Source organism: Schistocerca serialis, chromosome 4 (genome assembly GCF_023864345.2).
Source record: "Schistocerca serialis cubense isolate TAMUIC-IGC-003099 chromosome 4, iqSchSeri2.2, whole genome shotgun sequence".
NCBI lineage: Eukaryota > Metazoa > Arthropoda > Insecta > Orthoptera > Acrididae > Schistocerca > Schistocerca serialis.
The window spans coordinates 575,064,080-575,088,097 of record NC_064641.1 but is presented as its reverse complement, the minus strand read 5'-3'; the positions used below and the strand labels follow the sequence as shown (position 1 = coordinate 575,088,097).

At 42.3% G+C, this 24,018-nt stretch overlaps 1 protein-coding gene across 1 annotated transcript in view; it reads left to right on the top strand.

Annotated features, from left to right (window-relative positions):
• Positions 1-24,018, top strand: part of LOC126474612 (phosphoglucomutase-1-like) — a 92,353-nt gene that overhangs the window by 14,275 nt on the left and 54,060 nt on the right. Inside the window, exon 3 of the mRNA XM_050102089.1 lies at positions 989-1,312. Within this exon, the coding sequence (XP_049958046.1) occupies positions 989-1,312 (324 nt within the window). The remainder of the gene's footprint in view (positions 1-988; positions 1,313-24,018) is intronic.

The window sequence follows — 24,018 nt, the reverse complement described above, 5'->3', positions numbered from 1 at the left end:
CCCTCCATCTCTGCACCCTTCATCTCCTTTCCCAAGGTGGCTTCCATCAACTCCCCCTCCCGGATGATGCCCTCTCTCCCTCCATCTATCCCTCCTATCAACTCTGATCCCCACCCCCCTCCTTTCCTCTGTCCTTTCCCTGGGCTCCCTCTTCCCCCCCTTCCATCCTGTTTACTCCCCACCAAACCACTCCCTACCTCCCGTCTCTCTCCCCCCCCCCCATCAAGTCCTTTTGTATTCCCCTCCTCCGCCTTCCCCACTCCCTGTCGCGTCTGCCCAGCACCCCCCACCCCTCTTATGGATCCTCATCCTCCATCAGCTCCTTTCCTGCCTCCCCCTCCCTGCGCTTTTCCTCTCCTTCCCCCCTTTTTTATTTTCCCATCATCTGTCCAGTTTCCTCCCACCTGCTCTCGACTGTGGTATGTCACATTTGCCAACTTTTTAGTGCAGTGTTCCAGTGACTGTTCAGTGTTGTTCGTCTTTCTCGTGTTGTGAATTTTATGTCTTTTGCGAACAGAAACCAGACTGTCGCCGTGTTTTTTAATTGTCTGTCTGTTGGTTTACCTGTCTGCTTCGTATGTATTTTATTAGCATCATCATCCGTCTGTTCTATGTTTTAATTTCCACGATTTTTTTTTCGTCATGTTACTCTTTAAGTCTCCGATTTTATCGCTTGTTTTTTATTATTTATTCTCTTCATCTTTTTAACAAAGTCTGTAGGCTGAAGAGCGGCATACTAAGCTGCTGCCAGCCCGCCCCCTTCGGAGGGAGTCGAAATTCAATAAAGGAAAAAAAAAAGCGGATACCATGTGTCGTATCTAGCCGCCAGCAAGGTTGAACCACCTGAAGATGTCGGACAGTTGCTCCGAGGAAATATTGTGGAATTTGCACAACGTGATCCGGCGGCAAACCCGTGAAGACTATATACGACATCGACGTTATTCAGCGCTAGCGCTCGAGGCTGTCGTTTGTTGCGGGGCCGCTGCAGACGGTGATGAACGCGAAGCCGGTGGAGGACTTCGGTAACCACCCGGCGGACCCGAACATGACGCGCGCCAGCCAGCTGCTGCAGCGCGCGCGGGCCGGCGCCTGCGACCTGGGCGCCGCGCTGGACGGCGACGGCGACCGCTGCCTGCTCGTGGGCCGCGGCGGGCTCTTCGTGCCGCCCGCCGACTCGCTGGCCGTGCTGGCCGCGCACCTCTGCTGCATCCCCTACTTCTACAGCCGCACCACGCCAGGCTTCGCCAGGAGCATGCCCACCGCCGCCGCCGTCGACCGCGTCGCCAAGGAGCTCGGCCTCGAGTGCTACGAGGTGCGTCTCTCATCTGAAATGTCATTTTAACGCTAGTACCGCAGGAAGCGGTCAAATGTTTTGAAATTTCGCCTGTCCCTAACGTCTATATTTTAACACGTTTTTATCAGATCATTCTCTTCTCTGTTTTCTCGGTGCAAATTTTGCAATTGATTTTTACACTAATGGCCATTGAAATTGCAACACCAAGAAGAAATGCAGATGATAAACGGGTATTCACTGGACAAATATATTATACTAGCACTGACATGCGATTACATTTTCACGCAATTTGGGTGCATATGTCCTGAAAAATCAGTACCCAGAACAACCTCCTCTGGCCGTAATAACGGCCTTGATACGCCTGGGCATTTAGTCAAACAGAGCTTGGACGGCTGCCCATGCAGCTTCAACACGATACCGCAGTTCATCAAGAGTAGTTACTGGCGTATTGTGACGAGACAGTTGCTCGGCCGCCATTGACCAGACGTTTTCAATTGGTGAAAGATCTGGAGAATGTGCTGGCCAGGGCAGCAGTCGAACATTTTGTGTATCCAGGAAGGTCCGTACAGGACCTGCAACATGCGGTCGTGCGTTATCCTGCTGAAATGTAGGGTTTCGCAGGGATAGAATGAAGGGTAGAGCCACGGGTCGTAACACATCTGAAATGTAACATCCACTGTTCAAAGTGCCGTCAATGTGAACAAGAGGTGACCGAGACGTGTAACCAATGGCACCCCATACCATCACGCCGGGTGATACGCCAGTATGGCGGTGACGAGTACACACTTCCAATGTGTGTTCACCGCGATGTCGCCAAACACGGATGCGACCATCATGATGCTGTGAACAGAACCTGGATTCATCCGAAAAAAATGACGTTTTGCCATTCGTGCACCCAGGTTAGTCGTCGAGTACACCATCGCAGGAGCTCCTGTCTGTGATGCAGCGTCAAGGGTAACCGCAGCCATGGTCTCCGAGCTGATAGTCGATGCTGCTGCTAACGTCTTCGAACTGTTCGTGCAGATGGTTGTTGTCTTGCAAACGTCCCCATCTGTTGACTCAGGGATCGAGACGTGGCTGCACGATCCGTTACAGCCATGCGGATAAGATGCCTGTCATCTCGACTGATAGTGATACGAGGCCGTTGGGATCCAGCACGGCGTTTCGTATTACGCTCCTGAACCCACCGATTCCATACTCTGCTAACAGTCATTGGATCTCGGCCAACGCGAGCAGCAATGTCGCGACACGATAAACCGCAATCGCGATAGGCCACAATCCGACCTTTATCAAAGTCGGAAACATGATGGTACGCATTTCTCCTCCTTACAGGAGGCATCACAACGTTTCACCAGGCAACACTGGTCAACTGCTGTTTGTGTATGAGAAATCGTTTGGAAACTTTTCTCATGTAAGCCACTGGCGCCAACCTTGTGTGAATCCTCTGAAAAGCTAATCATTTGCATATCACAGCATCTTCTTCCTGTCGGTTACATTTCGCGTCTGTAGCGCGTCATCTTCGTGGTGTAGCAATTTTAATGACCAGTAGTGTAACTAACTTCCCGATGAACTAGAGAACGTAGCTCAGAATGGGATGACAATGCAGTATTACATGAATGCTTGGCGCTTGTACCTTAGGTCATATCCGATAGAACGGACACCACGCATTCATATCACTGAGTCACCTCGATGGGCTCTGAAACCACAACCTTCAGTGCAAATGCACGATCACGTTCGACCTCTTGTGGGAATCTTAAACTATCGAACAAGAGGTACGTGGCTGGGGACTGCGGATATATGGCGCTAGGGGGAATGTGGGCCAGCCGAGGAGGTAGCGAGATGGTGCATATAACTGCGATAAGCACTATGTCCGGCTGGCGCTGTGGTTAGGGCAACTACCTAGTAAGCAGGAGCCCCAGGCTCGAATCCCGAGCTGACCGGTGTGGCCGAGCGGTTCTAGGCGCTTGTCTGGAACCGACCGACCGCTACGGTCGCAGGTTCGATTCCTGCCTCGGGCATGGATGTGTGTGATGTCCTTAGATTAGTTAGGTTTAAGTTGTTCTAAGTTCTAGGGGACTGATGACCTCAGATGTTAAGTCCCATAGTGCTCAGACCCATTTGAAGCAATTTTCGAATTGCGATCCGGCACACAATTTCACTCACTCCAACTGACTGTGCCGAAAGTCCCAACGCAGCTGACGTGCTGAATACCTTCGGTTTCCTTTTCTTTCTCCTCCCCTCCACCTTCAATTTGCATAAAATGCGGTAAACTCAGTTTCTTGTGCCGTGTGTGTACCAATGCCGTTACCTCCTTTTCCTGTTCCAATCACGAATGTTTCGTGGCAATAACGTTTGCTGGTATGCCTCTGCATAATTCTGTATAATATTTGGATTCATCACCTTTTTGAGAGATGACACAGGAGGAAGGAATAGGATTCACCTGCCCCTCTCGCCCACTGCGTGCGAACTATTATGCTGTAAAAATGTAGAAAATTTAACATACTTAAATTTTGTACTGGGATAAGTTATTGATAGAGGTCACGGTTTTCGAGTTATTCAAGATAGATGCATTAAAGGTCACCTTTGTATGTTTTCTTCCATAATTCGAAAACTATGGCCTCTAGCAGAGAAGCATCCTGGTACAAAGTTTAGCTACATTAAATACCCGGTTAATTTTTTTTTTTTTTTTTTTTTTTTGTAGGTCTGATGATACACACATAGCAAGCGAGAGAATATGAAAATCTTGTGCATAGTATTTGAAAGTGTTGCAGGTTGCATAAAACCCAGCCGTAGCAGCATGTGAATCACACTGTATTGGTTGTCTCCGGTGAAGAGAAGCTGAAATAAACCAGAAACTTACCATATGCATCTGTTCTAATCTCGTCAAAATGTTTGAAATCGATTGAAAAATTTCACACACAGAAAACTAAAAAGCAGAACGTAGTTATTTCAATAAAAATTTTTAATAAAATACTTTCTCTAACGGGCTGAAAGGTATAAAATAATTTCTCCTAGTCGCATACTGATCCCCAACCTCATATCAATAATCATGAAAATGTATGCCTGTGAATTTTTAATTGCTATGACAATACTAGTAAAATTTAAAAAAAAATGCATTTCAATAGATAATAGTAAGGAGTGTAGACAGTAGCGATCGTTGAGAACAAATCACACGAGTTCCTCTCATTTACAGTGAAATTAAACTGTTAGGGACTTACGTGGGCCACTCATGCATCAGTTAGTTATCTATTGACTGCGCCCCACGTCTCTCGTGTTAAATTTTCAAGTTTTGTGATAGTAACTAAAACTTCACAAGTGCAAATTTTCAGGTCTGTCTGTGTGGGCTTAGGAATCAGTATGAGGCATTTTATACTCTTTAGTCCGTTTTAAAAACGTCTAACATTAAAAAGGTTATCTTTTAAATAATGATTTTTTCGTAAACCTTGGAAGTTTTATGCCTTTGATTTCTTTCCAAACAAGATTGCGCTGCAGAAAGTATCTAGATGTTGCTATGATCACAGCTTTTTGGTCACTTCTTATATACCTAGAACTGTCCACACCAGTAGCTCAGAGGTGAGCGTCTCTGGCTGCTAAGCGCTAAGTGGAGCACTCTGGTTCGATTTCCGGTACTGCCAGCGATTTTTTCTTTCTAGGACTGGCACATGTGCACTAACCCTCATGATGACAATTGAAGCACTACTCGACCGATTAGTGGCGGCTCCAAGGCCAAGAAAGCCGACACTGTAGGGACAGCGGTGTGCTGACTCCATGATCCTCCATACTGCATCCATTGGCAGAGGAGGTAGGGAGGACGGATTGGCCCATCAGGGATAGGACACGGAGCTTTGGCATTGATTGGACATAATTAGAGTCACAGCAGCAGTCATTTTGACCAATTACGAGGGCTGTTTGGAAAGCAAGTTCTGATTGGTTGTAAAATGCAAACCACAGTGCAAATAAAAAATGTTTTATTTGACACAGTTACAACTTCCAGCTGCTTCTCTACATAGTCACGGCTCCGACTTAGACGTTTGTTGTAGCGCAGTAGCAACTTCCCAATACCCTCGTCATAGAAGGCAGCCGCGTGCTCTTTCTACCACTTCTCTACGTTGGTCTGCAGTTCGTCTTCTGTGGCAGAATGTTGTCTTGATAGCTGTCGGTTCATGTGTGCAGAGATGAACATCAGAGACAGCCAAGTTCGGGCTGCATAGTGGGTAATCAAACACATTCCATCGGAAACGCTGCAGGGGCGTCCGCATTGCCCCTGCAATGTGCGGCTGAAAATTATCGTGCATCTTTATGTGCTCACTGCGTTCTCAGAGCTGAAAAGAGCGACGTAAGAAGATCGACAGGCATACTATAGACACTGCCCAACCACCTCCGTGCCGCGCTTCATCAGTTTTTCACTGTTTCCATTTAGTGACTTATCGGACCTTACCTTGCCAATAGCCCTCTATAGCCACCTATGTTGCCTGAGAGCACAAAAATGCTACGTTGCGTAGCCAGTCAGTACAGTGGATGCTAAAGCTTGTAATGTTTATTGCTTCGCGATATACTTAAAGTGTCAAGTTTTGTGTCAAGTCGTGATACAAACAGGGTGCTTCAGTTGAGCTGTTCATCTCAAATATTTCCGGAATCAGTTAACATATTATAATTATGTTTCACTCAAATAAATTATTAAAAAATCCTCAGTAAACGACGTATACCCTCTCTTCATATCTACATTAATTACAGAAACAGAGGAAAGTGGGGTAATGTGACAAGACTGGAAAAAGTGGTCACTGCATATTTTTGGTCTGAACGGTGCTAGTGTCTGCATAGAATTGGTCAGCCTAATTCTAATATACACTATCAGTGTTGTCAGTGAGTCTGGAAAAGAAGGCTTCTTCCGTTAACTGTTCTGATTTTCAGTCTTCTGATGCTAAGTAAGCCATTAATTTTGTATCTAACGTATAGTTGTAATATTTTCTTTAACAATATCAATCTTTAAACAACGCCTTTTGACTTACAAATGTAGTTAGTTGTTGTTTCTTTCGGGTGATAGTTGCACTTGCGAACCACAAACGCCGACATGGATTTTGACAGGGAGAAGTGAGCAACCTATTAGTCGAGAAAAGTGGCCAACGTATTTACCACAATAAGACTTATTTACTTCCACCTATCACGCTTAATACTACACATTAGATTGACTTCTAAACCATTTCATAGACGAAGCTATCATCCGTCATTCTATCCCTTTGTGACGATTTTGAATTGATAGATTTATTTTATTTAAAGAAGTCTCTGTACTGTTATGTTCGGCCTAAGATTTATTTTATTTAAAACCGTCTCTGTACTGTTATGTACGGCCTAATACAAAAATCCGTTTGAAAACGTTCTGCTCAAGTCGTTAGGCATTGTTTCAAATACTGGAGCATCTAGATGCCTAGAAAATTTATCTGTGAATCAGAACAACAAACATGGGATCCTGTCGCGATGCCTCTGGCCATATCACCCTCTATAAGTAGGGAACCCCCCCCCAATGAACCATAGACCTTGCCCTTGCCGTTGGTGGGGGGGGGGGGGGGCTTGCGTGCCTCGGCAACACAGATAGCCGTACCGTAGGTGCAACCACAACGGAGGGGTATCTGTTGAGAGGCCAGACAAACGTGTGGTTCCTGAAGAGCGGCAGCAGCCTTTTCAGTAGTTGCAGGGGCAACAGTCTGGATGATTGACTGATCTGGCCTTGTAACACTAACCAAAACGGCCTTGCTGTGCTGGTACTGCGAACGGCTGAAAGCAAGGGGCAACTACGGCCGTAATTTTTCCCGAGGGCATGCAGCTTTACTGTATGGATAAATGATGACGGCGTCCTCTTGGGTAAAATATTCCGGGGGTAAAATAGTCCCCCATTCGGATCTCCGGGCGGGGACTACTCAGGAGGACGTCGTTATCAGGACAAAGAAAACTGGCGTTCTACGGATCGGAGCGTGGAATGTCAGATCCCTTAATCGGGCAGGTAGGTTAGAAAATTTAAAAAGGGAAATGGATAGGTTAAAGTTGGATATAGTGGGAATTAGTGAAGTTCCGTGGCAGGAAGAACAAGACTTTTGGTCAGGTGAATACACGGTTACAAATACAAAATCAAATAGGGGTAATGCAGGAGTAGGTTTAATAATGAATAAAACAATAGGAATGCGGGTAAGCTACTACAAACAGCACAGCGAACGCATTGTTGTGGCCAAGATAGGCACGACGCCCACGCCTACCACAGTAGTACAAGTCTATATGCCAACTAGCTCTGTAGATGACGAAGGAATTGAAGAAATGTATGATGAAATAAAAGAAATTATTCAGATAGTGAAAGGAAGACGAAAATTTAATAGTCATGGGTGACTGGAATTCAGTAGTAGGAAAAGGGAAAGAAGGAAACGTAGTAGGTGAATATGGATTGGGGATAAGAAATGAAAGAGGAAGCCACCTGGTGGAATCTTGCACAGAGCACAACTTAATCATAGCTAACACTTGGTTCAAGAATCATAAAATAAGGTTGTATACATGGAAGAAGCCTGGAGATACTGACAGGTTTCAGATAGATTATATAATGGTAGGACAGAGATTTAGGAACCAGGTTTTAAATTGTAAGACATTTCCAGGGGCAGATTTAGACTCTGACCACAATCTATTGGTTATGAACTGTAGATTAAAACTGAAGAAACCGCAAAAAGGTGGGAATTTACGGAGATGGGACCTGGATAAACTGTATAGAGCAGAGGTTGTACAGAGTTTCAGGGAGAGCATATTGGAACTATTGACAAGAATGGGAGAAAGAAATACGGTAGAAGAAGAATGGGTAGCTTTGAGGGATGAAGTAGTGAAGGCAGCGGAGGATCAAGTAGGTAAAAAGACGAGGGCTAGTGAACTCCTTGGGTAACAGAAGAAATATTGAATTTAATTGATGAAAGGAGAAAATATAAAAATGCAGTAAATTAAGCAGGCAAAAAGGAATACAAACGTCTCAAAAATGAGATCGACAGGAAGTGCAAAATGGCTAAGCAGGCATGGCTAGAGGACAAATGTAAGGATGTAAAGGCTTATCTCACTAGGGATAAGATAGATACTGCCTACAGGAAAATTGAAGAGACCTTTGGAGAAAAGAGAACCACTTGCATGAATATCAAGAGCTCAGATGGAAACCCAGTTCTAAGCAAAGAAGGGAAAGCAGAAAGGTGGAAGGAGTATATAGAGGGTCTCTACAAGGGAGATGTACTTGAGGGCAATAGAAATGGAAGAGGATGTAGATGAAGATGAAATGGAGATATGATACTGCGTGAAGAGTTTGATAGAGCACTGAAAGACCTAAGTCGAAACAAGGCCCCGGGAGTAGACAACATTCCATTAGAACTACTGACGGCCTTGGGAGAGCCAGTCCAGACAAAACTCTACCATCTGGTGAGCAAAATGTATGAGACAGGCGAAATACCCTCAGACTTCAAGAAGAAATTAATAATTCCAATCCCAAAGAAAGCAGGCGTTGACAGATGTAAAAATTACCGAACTATCAGTTTAATAAGTCACGGCTGCAAAATACTAACGCGAATTCTTTACAGACGAGTGGAAAAACTGGTAGAAGCTGACCTTGAGGAAGATCAGTTTGGATTCCGTAGAAATATGGGAACATGTGAGGCAATACCGACCCTGCGACTTATTTTAGACGCTAGATTAAGAAAAGGCAAACCTACGTTTCTAGCATTTGTAGACTTAGAGAAAGCTTTTGACAGTGTTAACTGGAATACTCTCTTTCAAATTCTGAAGGTGGCAGGGGTAAAATACAGGGAGCGAAAGGCTATTTACAATTTGTACAGAAACCAGATGGCAGTTATGAGAGTCGAGGGACATGAAAGGGAAGCAGTGGTTGGGAAGGGTGTGAGACAGGGTTGTAGCCTCTCCCCGATGTTGTTCAATCTGTATATTGAGCAAGCAGTAAAGGAAACAAAAGAAAAATTCGGAGTAGGTATTAAAATCCATGGAGAAGAAATAAAAACTTTAAGGTTCACCGATGTCATTGTAATTCTCTCAGAGACAGCAAAGGACTTGGAAGAGCAGCTGAACGGCATGGACATTCTCTTGAAAGGAGGATATAAGATGAACATCAACTAAAGCAAAACGAGGATAATGGAATGTAGTCAAATTACGTCCGGTGATGCTGCGGGAATTAGATTAGGAAATGAGACATTTAAAGTAGTAAAGGAGTTTTGCTATTTGGGGAGTAAAATAACTGATGATGGTAGAAGTAGAGAGGATATAAAATGTAGACTGGCAATGGCAAGGAAAGCGTTTCTGAAGAAGAGAAATTTGTTAACATCGAGTATAGATTTAAGTGTCAGGAAGTTGTTTCTGAAAGTATTTGTATGGAGTGTAGCCATGTATGAAAGTGAAACATGGACGATAACAAGTTTGGACAAGAAGAGAATAAAAGCTTTCGAAATGTGGTGCTATAGAAGAATGTTGAAGATTAGATGGGTAGATCACATAACTAATGAGGAGGTACTGAATAGGGTTGGGTAGAAGAGGAGTTTGTGGCACAACTTGACTAGAAGTTGGTAGCACATGTTTTGAGGCGTCAAGGGATCACCAGTTTAGTATTGGAGGGCAGCGTGGATGGTAAAAATCGTAGAGGGAGACCAAGAGATGAATACACTAAGCAAATTCAGAGGGATGTAGGCTGCAGTAGGTACTGGGAGATGAAGAAGCTTGCACAGGATAGAGTAGCGTGGAGAGCTGCATCAAACCAGTCTCAGGACTGAAGACCACAACAACAACAAGTGGGGAAAAGAAGTCACTATGTAAGCCTTCAGGATAGTGCATACAGGTTTTGTATCATATTTTTATTTTCCACTAGAAAATATTTGGTGTGATATTTTATAATACATAGATACAAAACGTGTTAGTGGAAAGCTTCTACCAATTTCCATGGTTTTATGAAATTTTCCCTTATGGAGTACACCTCATCCAACCCCCCCCTCCCCCCCAGCTGTCTCAACTTCGCTTTTTCAAATGGAACTCTAGTAATTTCTGTTGTTTGTGTCGTGGTTCTAAAACAAACAAAACCCGACTAGTAGTTTCGAAATTATTACAATATTCAGCACTTAGGTGACACTTAAGTTAGAATGAACAGCCAAAATCGCAATAAATTTGTTTATTAGCCGGTTTCAGCTTATGTAAAAGCCATCTTCAGAATTTTTGGCCCCCTGTGACTGGAGCTGGCGGCTCCTCGGTTGTCTCGTGGTACCACGATCGTACACTGAGTCAGTGTATGATCGTGGTATCACGAGACGACCGAGGACTCGCCACCACCGGCCATAGGGAGCCAAAAATTTTGAAGATGGCTTTTACATATGCCAGACCCGGTTAACAAACGAATGTTGTTGCGATTTTGGCTGTTCATAGTAGCTTAAATATAGCATCAGGTCGCTGTTTCTCCATTGACTTTGTTGTCTAAATTTATTAGGTGTCATCTGTTTTGAACATGCAGCCACTTACTGTCTTATTGGGAAGTTCATGCTGTTATATGGGACTGTTACGTCAGGTGCTTGGAGTGTGCCAGCCTGACAAATCTGAGAGTATCTGCTTACGAAAGCAGAATGGTGGAGAAATGTTTAATTTACAATTGATATTTAGCGCACTTGGCTGCGTGTAGTTGGATCGACAAACCAAGGCATTTTCTTGATTACTACTACAGTTTAGAATATTTGTTTTTATCACGCTTCCACTTTCTACTTCCCGTTGACCCTTAACTCGCGTTTATAATCTCAATATTCAATTCAGAGCTATTCATAACTACCACCGGGGTTTCAAAACACACTGCACAAAAACTGCATTAGGTAAGAAAGATACACATCCATATACCATCTCACTAAGCTTATCGATCCATAATACGCGCTGTGATATAATAATACTAAGGGGAAGGTGTTACCACAAGTAGACGAATAAACCGCTCCATATTGCCACATCGAATTGTGCTGAAGTGGCAAAACTGATGAGATACCTCCTAATATCGTATCGGACATCCTTTTTCCCGGCGTAGTGCAGCAACTCGACATGACATGGTCCCAACAATGCGTTGGTGGTCACTGCAGACATATTATGCCATGCTATCTCTATAGCTGTCCACAACTGCTTAGGTATTGCCAATGCAGGAGTTTGTGCACGAACTGACTGTTCGAGTATTCTCCATAACCTTTCAGGGGGATTCATGTCGGGCGTCCTAGGTGGCCAAATCATTCGCTCAAATTGTCCAGAATGTTCTTCAAACCAATAGCGGACAATTGTGGCCCAGTGGCATGGCGCATTGTCATCTATAAAAATTCATCATTGTTGGGATGTGAAAATCCATGAATGGCTGCAAAAGGGTTCCAAGTTGTGGAGCATAACCATTTCCAGTCAATGATCGGTTCAGCTCGACCAGTGGACCCAGTTCACTCCATATAAGCACTTCCCTCACTATTATGGAGCCGCCACCAGCTTGCATAGAGTCTTGTTGACAACTATGGTCTATGACTTAGTGGCGCCAGCGCCGCACTCAAACCCTATCAGCTGTTACGAACTGAAATCGGGACTCATCTCACCAGGCCACGATTTTCCAGTCGTCTAGGGCCAACCAATAAGGTCGCGAGGTCACGTGAGGCACTGCAGGCGATGTCGCGCTGTTTGTAAAGACTTTCGTCAGTCGTCTGCTGCCATAGCCCATTAACGCCAAAGTTCGCCGCACTTTCCAATCGGATACGTTCGTCGTACGTTCCACACTGATTTCTGCGGTTTTTTCACGTAGTGTTGCATGTCTGTTAGCACTGACAACTCTACGCAAACGCCGCTGTTCTCGGTCGTTTAGTGAAAGCCGTCGGCCATTGCGTTGTCTGTGGTGAGAGGTAATGTATCAGTTTTGGTATTCTCAGCACTCTCTCGACACTGTGGGTCTCGGAATATTGAATTCCCCAACGGTTTCCGAAGCAAAATGTCCCATGCGTATAGCTCCAACTAGCATTCCGCGTTCAAAGTCTATGTATTCCCATCGTGCAGCCATAATCACGTCGATACGTTTTCACAAGAATCACCTGAGTTACAATGACAGCTCCGCCGATGCACTGTCGTTTATACCTTGTGTACGCGATACTACCGTCATCTCTATATGTGCATTTCGCTATTCCATGACTGTAATCCCCTTTGTGTATGACAGTGCCCCCCCTTACGGTTGATTGCAGAAAACGTAAGGGGGGGCACTGTCACAAGTGGTAAAATACCAAGGTCACAGGTGTCAGAGGAATGCCTTTTTTAGGATAGGGAAGGGAGAAAGAAAACGAGTTTTAAGAGAGTTTGGCAGACACACTCAGTTTGAGAAAACAGATGAACAGGAGTCAGATTTTAGCATACAGATTCCATTTAAACAATGTTTAGCAGAAAGTAATCAGAAACTGCCAGTTCATCTTCGACAAAGCAGTTATAATCCCATTAGTATGCAGTATCAGTTATCTTTATTACACCAGAACATTCCAGGACTCAGAAATAAAATTGATGAACTACTCATTTGTATTGATGAAATGAATTCATCTAACCAAATTGACATAATCTGCCTCTCTGAACATCAAGTGACCACTGGCATAGATATGTTAGACATTTCAGGATTTAAGCTAGCTTCTTACTTCTGCAGAGTAGATATGGATGGAGGAGGAGTTGCCACATTTATTAAAAACTGCCATAAATTCAAGAACATTGACATTAATAAATTCTGTTTAGACCAGCATCTAGAAGCATGTGGAACAGAAGTAGAGTTGCATAACAGATCCTATATAATAGTAACTATTTACCTAGCACCTGCAGGAAATTATAATCTATTCATAAATCATCTAGAAGCTCTTTTGGGTTATTTAACAGGAAGAAACAAAGAAATTTTGATTGCTGGTGACTTTAATACAGATTTTCTAATGCAATCTTCCAGTAAACATTTACTGCAGTTAGTAATGTTGTCTTTCAATCTAACTCACACTGTAAACTTTCCAACTAGGATTACTAAATCCTCAAGGACAGCCATTGATAACATTTTTATAGACAAATCAAAGGAACAAAATCATATCATAAAACCTGTAATAAATGGACTATCATCATGACATGCAGCTCCTTGTTTTAGATGTAAATTCTGAGCAGATTATCAAGACTGCTAAGTCTGAGTACAGGAGAGTAGTCAGTTAACCAAAAATTGAGTGTTTTAGAAAAATGCTCAACAATATGAACTGGAAAGATGTTTATAGTACCCATGACATGAATGAAAAATATAATACGTTCATGAACAATGTCAGTACCATGTTTGAAAACTGTATTCCTCTAAAAGTTACTCAAATTAAACAGAAGTCTATAATAAAACCATGGATTACACAAGGAATAGAGATTTTCAGTAAGACAAAAAGGAAAATTTATCTGTCGACCAAGAATAGCTCCAATACTGATGATTTAGCTAAATACAAGGAATACTGTAAAATGTTAAAAAAGTAATTCAGACATCTAAACAAATGCACTACGAGAAGAAGATAGCAATGTCAGGGAACAAAATAAAAACAGTATGAGATATAGTGAAAGAGGAGACTGGTAGAACCAGAAAGGAACAGGAGCAAATAGCATTAAGGGTAGATGACACATTAGTAACCGATGGGCATAGTGTGGCAAATCTATTTAACAAGTACTTTATATCTGTTACTGATAGAATGGGATTGTCAGGATCAGTAAATAATGCCCTTGAATATCTGAAACTAGCCTTTACAAATAGCTTCAGCTACATGAATATGTCACTCACTTCACCAAAAGAAATAACTTCCATAATAAAATCTTTGAAAACAAAGCATTCTAGTGGTTACGATGAAATATCAACGAAGTTAATTAAGGCATGTTCTTGTGAGTTTAGTGCAATTCTAAGTTACTTGTGTAACCAGTCAATTATAACTGGGACATTTCCTGACTGGCTAAAATATGCAGATGTTAAGCATCTATTTAAGAAAGGGGATAAAGAGATACCATCAAACTACAGACCGATTTCACTTTTGCCAGCATTCTCAAAAATTTTAGAAAAAGTAATGTACAGGCAGCTTCTCAACCATCTGACCACAAATAACATATTATCAAGAACACAGTTTGGATTTCTGAAGGGTTCTGATATCGAGAAGGCTATTTACATCTACAGTGAAAATGTATTTAATTAATTAAAAAGCAAATTACAAGCAGCAGGTATTTTTTGTGATTTGTCAAGGGCATTTGATTGTGTGAACCACAACATCCTTTTAAATAAATTAGAATTCTATGGTGTCACGGTCAGTGCTGCAAAATGGTTCAAGTCATACCTAGCTAACAGGAAACAAAGGGTATCAGTACAAGGGACTAGTGAATTAAGTCATCAGTCATCATCAGAATGGGAAGAAATTACATGTTGTGTCCCACAAGGATCCATCTTAGGGCCATTGCTTTTTCTTGTGTACATTAATGATCTCTCATCAGTTGCACTGCCAGAAGCAGAGTTCGTTTTGTTTGCAGATGACACAAGTATTGCAACAAATAGTGTGTCGAGTGTAGTTCTAGAAAGATCTGCTAATGATATTTTCATGGATATTAATAAATGGTTTGAAGCTAACTCATTGACATTAAACTTTGTAAAGACTCACTACATGCAATTCAGAACCTGTAAGAGGTTCCCACCCAGCATATGCATAAAGTATGAAGAAGAGCAGATAGAAGAGGTTGACAGTCTTAAATTCCTGGGATTACAACTTGATAATAAATTCAGTTGGACGGGGCACACCACAGAACTGCAGAAACGCCTTAACAAATCTGTATTTGCAATTCGAGTGTTAGCAGACACAGGCAACATAAAAATGAAAAAGCTTGCAAACTTTGCCTACTTTCATTGCATAATGTCATATGATATAATATTTTGGGGTAACCCTTCAAGTCAAACAAAAGTTTTCAGAGTCAAAAAACGTGTAATACGTATTATTTGTGGAGTAAATTCACGGACGTCATGTAGAAACCTCTTCAAAGAACTTGGTATACTAACCACTGCCTCTCAGTATATTTACTCCTTAATGAAATTTGTCCTAAATAATATATCTCTTTTTCCAAGAAACAGCTCAGTTCATACATACAATACCAGGAACAAAAATGATCTGCACAAGGACTTAAAAGCCCTTACTTTAGTTCAAAAAGGGATCCACTACTCAGGAACACTCATCTTCAATAATTTGCCAGCAGACATAAAAAATTTAGTTACAAATAAAGATCAATTTAAAAGGAGCCTGAAAGACTTACTAGTGGCCAACTCCTTCTACTCCATTGACGAATTTTTTAATAGAAACAAATGATATGTTGTATATATTCATACTATTAGTATTTCAGCTAAAAAAAAAGGGTTGACATGTTCCACATCCACGAGGATCTCCTCAGCATGGATCTATGGAACGAAAAACTAATCTAATTTCAGCATTCAATACAGGGTTATTCAGAAGTACCTCAGGGGTTTGAAAAGACACTGCACGAAAACTGCAAGTGAACAGAAACATGACATACATCAGTGGATACAGCTTGTCTCCAAATTTCAATTCATAATACGCGTCGTGGATTAGTTGCACCAAGGGGCAGGTGTGTCAGAACATGTGCCGAATCAACCGCTCCATATTCTGTTATCAAATTAATTTATGCCCACAGATAGGCAACCGAGAAAATAGATTTCCAAAGTAGTCTGCTACTGCTCCTTCCCAGACATTCGTATTAGCCACTTCTACATCTACATAGATACCCTGCAATCCATCTTACGACGCACGGTGGAGTGTACCCCGTACCACTGCTAGTCATTTCCTTTCCTTTTCCACTCACAAAAAGAACGAGAGAAAGACGCCGATCTGTATACCTCCGTATGAGCCCTAATTTGTCGTATCTTATCTTCGTAGTTCTTACACGCAGTGTATGTTGGAGGCAACAGAATAGTTCTGCAGTCAGCTTCAAATGCCAACTGTGCTCCTCGGAAAGAATGTTGCCTTCCCTCCACGTGTTGCCATTTAAGTTCTTGAAGCATCTCCGTAGCTCTTCCGTGCTGTTCGAACCTACCAGTAACGAATCTAGTGGCCACCCCTCTGAATTGCTTTAATCCGACCTGGTACGGATTCCAAACACTGAGCAGTACTCAAAAATAGGTGTCCTTCATGCGGTCTCCTTTATAGATAAAGCATACATTTTTGGAATTCTCCCAATGTACTGATGTCCACCATTCGCCTTTCCCAACACAATCCTCAAAATCTCGTTCGGTTTCATATAGCTTTGCAACGTTAAGCCCAGATATTTAAACGATGTGACTATGTAAAACAAGACACTACCAAATTTATATCCGAACGTTATAGGTTTGTTTCTCCTACTCATCCGCATTAATTTACATTTTTCTACATTTAGCTACCATTCATCACATCAAGTAGAAATTTTGGCCACTCACATATCTGTGAACCTATACCATATGCTCGTACCTTTTTTAACAGCCTGCAATGGGGCACCGTGCCAAACACTATCCGGAAATCTAGAAATACGGAATCTACCTGTTGTCCTTCATCCGCAGTTCGCAGTATATCATGTGAGAAAAGGGCGATCTGAGTTTCCTAAGTGATGCTTTCTAAAACCATGCTGATTCGTGGACATAAGCTTCTCAGTCTCAAGAAAATTTATTATATTCGAACTGAGAACATGTTCAAGAATTCCGTAGGTAACCAATGTTAGCGATATTGGGCTGTAATTTTGCGGTCAGTGCTTTTTCCCATCTAATACGTACACTTTCTTCCGGTCGCTTGGGACTTTGCGCTGGGCGAGAGATTCGCGATAAAGCTATGCAATGGGCTAATGCCGCAGAGCAATCTTGGAAAAACCGAATTGGGGTTCCATCAGGACCTGCTGACTCATTTGTTTTCAACTCCTTCAGTTGTTTCTCTATGACAGGGACTTCAATTAATTGTGTGCACATACTGATGTTTTTCAGTTCGGAAACGGTGCCCATATTCAGCACCTGTAATGTGAGTTGAAATTTGGAGAAATGGTCTATTCATTGATAAGCGTCTATTTTCTGTAAGTCTTGCAGTTTTTGCATAGTAGTCTTCTGAAACCCTGGAACTACGGTACTTGTGAATAACCTATGTAACTTTGTGTCCCTCGAGGTTATCTCTACCTGCTCACAGGCTACCCGCTCTCGACTCTCGGCTGCTATACTCTGTTCATCGTTAAGTTTAATAAGGAGCTAAGCATTGTGCTAAGTATTCCTCCGCGTTTGTTTGTATCTCGTTGGAGTCTCCTTCCTATGTGTTTAGTACAGGTGCGTTCGCTTGTCAGTGGACGTTTGAGATTGAAAATAAAGAAGATGATTAATGTTTGACGTCCTGTTGGCGTTGAAGTCACTAGAGACGGAGCACAAGCTCAGGTTACGGAAGAATTTGGAAGGAAATCGATCGCATTCATTGAAAGGAACTATCCCGGGATTTGCCTTAAGCGTTTCGTGAAAAAACTAAATGAAGATGGCTAGATGCTGATATGGGCCGTCGTCCTTCCGAATGCGAGTGCACTGTGCGTATCACTGCGCCATCAGGCTAAACCTTTCTGCTGCAGCGTCACACATCGCCGTATTGGCTGATGTGTTTAAGGGTGTAATCCAGGTTAAAAAAAAAGAAACAATTTTAAAAAAAACCCCAAATAGTTATTTGCACATTTAGCTTCACTGACGTGAAGAAGTCAACACAAAATCTTCATTGGTTGTAGAGTTATAGTGGAATATGTCCACGTGTGACATCTGAACATTCCACTCCTGCTTTATTCATTCGTTCCTAATCGTTAGTTTTCTGATTGCCGTTTTTACTTTCACATGTATTTCTCATAATTCTGTCTCACAGAATGACACTGCAAATTTCTCATACTTGTTAGGCATTGTTCAGTTCTTCAGCGGTACGCCTTAGAACTGTTAGTTGCTTGAATTGTGTTTTATTACTGCCCATTCAGACTACTTTCTGTAGCTGTTTTAGTGCGATTTTTGAGGTTATTGTTTCTGATTTAGAAAGGGGAAAGCTCAAAGAAAACTTACAAAATGAAAAAGGCTTGCTTTCGTGGATAAAGGCACAGTAATTTTCAGGGGAATACTAATAATCGTAACCACGCAAAGAGTTCTTCGATTAAAATGGCGAAAAATCTGTTTCGGTCCTGTGGAATCAACAGCAAATGGTGCAAATATGATTTGCAATATACACTTAATATTTAAGGAAATAAAAATATGTGTGGATGGATTCGCACAAAAAGCTAATGACATTCCATTCCAAAATTTGGAAAACATTTCCAAAGATAGGCTTTTTTGGAATAAGAATAGTTCAGAGTAGTGAGGCTAGGAGAGAACGAGTCCATTTTGTTAGTGCAGGTTGCCTATATCAGGGGCCGGTATGCACTCAGGGGCAAGCCTATTGTTCTCCTTTGATTGACAGGTACTTAACCTATTGTTCTGCTAAGTGCTTTTCCATGTCACCCCCATTTCCTTTTGATTGACAGGCACAAACCTACTGTCCCTCCTGCCCCCTCTTCCTCCCCCAACCTCCTCCCCCATCGCTGCTACAGGTACACTTTCAGGTCTCAGTTATTGGAATAGGCCCCCTTCTCACTCTTACCAAGTTGATTGACTACTTAATTAAATTGATCAATTAGTTAAATTCTCTGCTAGGAAAGTGCCACACCCCCCTGCCACACTCCCCAGTGGGAAGTTCAAATTCTATCAGGACAATGCAACATCTACTAACCTAAGAAAATGGTGGGAAGATAATTTAGGTCACATTGACTACTAAATTAAATTGATAAATTAATTAACCTCTCTGGTGGGAAAGTGCCATGCCCTCCTGCCACACCCCCCTGGTGGGAAGTTCAAATTCCATCAGGACAATGCAACCTCTACCAACCTAAGAAAATAGTGGGAAAATAGGGCACCTCCTCTAACCTAAGTCATCCGACCACCACCTCTTCCTAGGAATTGGCGGGAAAAAGACTCAGTTGATCGATCGTTTGGAGGGTATTCGATTGTAGTGTATGCAATATTGTTTAAACAATTTAGAAATTGTGAGGAATATTGCTTAATTAAACAATTTAGGGGATTCAAAGCATTGTATGGAAGATATGGAAATTGGTGGGGAGGAAGGATCTCATAACAGGGAATTTAAGGGTATATTGTGTATTTATAAAAAAAATTAGTTTGTGGGGGTTGGATTTCTCTTGCTCATCATTCCCTGCTTTCTGGAAACTCGTTCATCTTGTAAGAAATAATAACATGGAGCAAACATGATGCATAACATTATGTTCAGCACTGTACTCTGGGTGTCTTAACCTAATGTTTGGGCCTTTGTTGGCACTTAACCTATTGTTCTGTTAAGTGGTTTTCCATGTCACCCCCATTTCCTTAAAATATTCTACCGCCATTGATACCAAATTAAGCAATTAGTAATGCCCTCCCATCATTTTCTTGTACACTTTTCGAATTTCACATACTTTTGAACGCCATTTCTGGCGCATTCATCTTTGCCACGCACCCCCTTAAACTTTTGTACTGCGTTTTACATAAAAATTATGAAAATTAACCTAGTGTTCTGCACTTAACTTGCTGTTCTGCTCCATGTCACCCACCCACACCCTCCCTCCCATTAACTACTATACCGCTAACACCACACTGATATAAAAAACATTTTGCAAATAAATTAAATTGGTGTTCTTCACATGTATGGAGTAGTTTTCTTAATTTACAGCATCCCATTGGTCTGTGAAATCTATGGAATATAGCTTAAACAAAAGATTGCTAATAGAAAACACATCCCACGACTTGACGCCCAATGCCACAGCTGCCTACGCTGCAGCCGCCACTGCCGCAAGCCATCACCGGACCCAAGCCAGCCCAAGCCATCGCTCTCACAATGCTGCAGGTGAAAGTTGGGTCTATTTTCGTGTATACAGTTAGAATTCTTCGAGTGTTATACTGACATCACAGAACTCCAAGGCGCGCTCATGCTGGCCCCATACGCAATGATGCATAGCTGTGGTACAGTCCAGCACCGGGAGGGATGTTACAATGCTTCCCAGAATAGCACAGGGTGCATTGTTCCTCGCACAATCTGAGAGATGTGCCTAACTGTGCTTAACTGCCCATTGAGACTGATGCAATGCCGTAAAGCGCGCGCGTGCAGCTACAAATCCTCACAAGCACATCTAACAAGGTTCTCAATCTTATACTGATGTCACATGACTATGTAAAAATAAGAATTGAGTCCACCTAGGGGAAATTATATAGTGTCCCAGAAATAGTTTAACGCTTGCTTTCTTGATGTCTCAGATTATGGACAGAACTTATTGCCCTAACAGAAACTGTTAATGAAAATAGCGTAAAATGACGTCGAATGCAGTCTTCCTCGCAGACCTAATGAGGTACCCTGTCCATCATGTGTTACCCTTCCTGCTTTCAACACACACAAACGCCCCCTCTGCTACGTAGAGGCTCCTATGTCCCAGTACAAAGGATGTGAATGAATCGAGCATTATGATTGGCTCTTATCGAAATGTACCTGCCGAACTACTGATGCTGCCAGTATCAAAGCACCATCCAACTTTTATTTCTTTCTGCAGAGGAGACTCTCAGCGATTATTTTTCACAGATCGCCATACTGCACTGGCAATTAAATCTTGGAGACTACCATACCTATCGTCGAATATGGAAAGACTCCTACCCAATTACACTGCTCTCCCACTGAGGACAGGAGCTTGAATATTAGTGCATAAAACCGATCTCCAACCCAGCAATATATCCCCGTGTACCATGTCGATGTAGTAAAGATACTATTCATATCCTGTGCCAAACAAAATCATCCCTTTTACATCATTCATTCATATATCACGAAGACGGGCAGTACCATATATATATTCCTCTCAGCATTAGATATTTTCCTGCAGCCGATGATCACAAGTCATCCACCCCCAACACGTGACCAGAGCACCCACAGTAGACCGAAGTCACTCTCAGAACTGTTCTACAAATTCAGGATCCTTTCCCCTTGGCACAAACACGTTACTGTTTCTGCTCCAAACCTGCTTTCTTGGTTGCTCGCTTTTCTACAGACATCTTCAGACTTTGGTGTTACAAGGTCACTTGTATTTTTTTGCATGGTTCGTCATAATACTATACCATTTTTGCTGTACTTCTCTTATCAAGCACTAGGCAGCATCCAACCGATCGCTAGCACAACATAATTCCCAAGGTATAGACTGGAAATTAGTCCTCAACAAACCCGAAACTTTAGTTGGGTGGGGTGTGCTGTAAACCACAGACAAACTAGAAACTTGTCATGTCCACGAAGAAATTTACTCGGCAACTCGAAACAAATAGAGGAAATTGATATTTCCACTCTTGGATACCGATGTCGGTGATGTAGTAGATTCCAAATCACCCCCATAATTTACAAGGTCAACTAAAGTGTTTCTCATATCTAGAGAACCGGCAAACATGTATTCCACAAGCTAGGTGCACACGCCCCAATCGGTATTGTCTCAACTAAATAAAGGCGCGAAATTACATGGGCGGTAATAACGATCCAGCACAATTGCACCTCCATGTTCAATTTTCTCAGATTTCCATGCAATCACGAAAGCTAACCAACACATACTAAGTGTTTGTTCGCTACTTGGTCGTCTAGAGGGCAACATGGTTAATTCATCTAAATTCCTACACTCCAACAGGCATCTCCAATCTGACTGCTCCTACCATTAATGGGAAACGTGAATCACCCCCATACACGTCACCGGCGCTGCAGGCCGAGCACGTACAGATAGAATCAATCATTCTAAGAAATCAGTCACATATACATTTTATCCCTGTATTTACAACTAAATGTTACGATCGTGGCCTCAGTTGAATGACATTCAACAATGAGCAAAGTATCGGAAATACACTCTGTTGATGGCTGTGGCTCTGGAAATAGAAATATCAGTACCATTCTTATGACTCGACATACTCTTCCCATACTTTCACAAGTACTCCACGTCAGATGCATACTTCCTTACGATTGGACATGGCCACTTCCTTTACACATGTCAGAACACAAACGCATACATTATAAGCCTGATGCTCAAATGCGAACACATCACACCCCCCCTACTACTAAGTATAATACTTCGTCAATAACTGATCACTGGCGATACGAAATAATACTGAGAGAAAATCAACCATGGGTGGACATGTCTCATAAGTTTTTCTTGCGAGTGCTACCACTGTGTCCTAGAAAGAGAGATGTAATGGGCCAGATGTTAAAAAAACTCGACCCCAACAACTACTGCAAGTTACTGTCACAAGCGGTCATGGCTCTACGGGTGCACACAAGTATCCATGTTAAAAGCTATACAGGCTTTATAAATCGAGGTACGACATTACCTCTGAATGAGCTGGTTTTTCTTACTGGACAAATAATGAGATGGTGATCGCTGGAGTGTATATTATCAGACCAGCATTCCAGTTACACGTAGCCCATGATGCAACCTCGTTATAAAATCGCTGAATTTTGAAAGTGATTCAGCCAAGGGACGCGGTATGTAAGCAGTACTTGCGACTCCCTCACACCGCCCCAGATTGATATTTCTATAGTACTTGTAACGTATTCTGACTCGATACGATATCAGAGGTTCTGCGATATATCCACTGAGCTATAGGCGATGACTGATTGACAAGGAACACAAACAGCAGTAGTAAATGAGGTGCTGATTGAGTTCATAAGAAAATGTGCACAAGTTGTTCAGATCTCTAGTGTTACACTATGTGCTAGAAATAATGTCCAGTATTTGGAATCAAGTCTTTCCATTCAACCCCATACCTGCATCAGATCACATCCTATCATATTTCTGGCACTCTCATATCTCGAATCGAGACACCTTTCTCGAATATGTTTGCTACAGTAAAATTCCAACATGGTTTTAGTCACATATTTCAACTGCGCCCATTTCTACAGATTAGCGCATGTGATCGTTCGAATTTAAGTCGGAACTGAGCAGAAGTCGGAGAAAGACATATCCACCAGCTTCTGCAACCCATGTAGAATCAGAACGACCTGAGTTAGTGCAACAGGACCGTGTTTTAACCATTCGGTGGAAATGCGCACAATGTGGTATGCCTCCGAACTAGATACAGATACTACAGACCGAACCTGATTCGCATCCCTTCAAATCTATCAGCCGAACATGCTATCATCGTTATTCTACACCATCCAAAAGAGAAAAGTTACGAACTATAAAAGCTCCACTAATGTCAACCGATATAGAACTCACCTAGGCACCATTGCTCACGAGATGATGCATAGATGGGATGTGGATCTGGTGCAGAGAGAGAGTTGTCACAATGCTTCCCAGAATAGCATTCCTCCTAGCATTCCTAACGGGTTAGCCAGTCACTCATTGAATTTACCTGTCAAACTGCTACTGCTGTCTATGCGGGACAATCCTATTAAATATACAGCTTTTGATCCATTGCAAAGATCAGTTTAAGGTTCCATCGCCCGTAATGTAGGATGATGACCGTATCCCACAGACTATACTGTAACTCGAAAGAGGCACACCCTTTGACCCTGAGGCATTGTTTGAAACATTGTTTTCTAACATGCTTTGTAAACTGCCATACATTT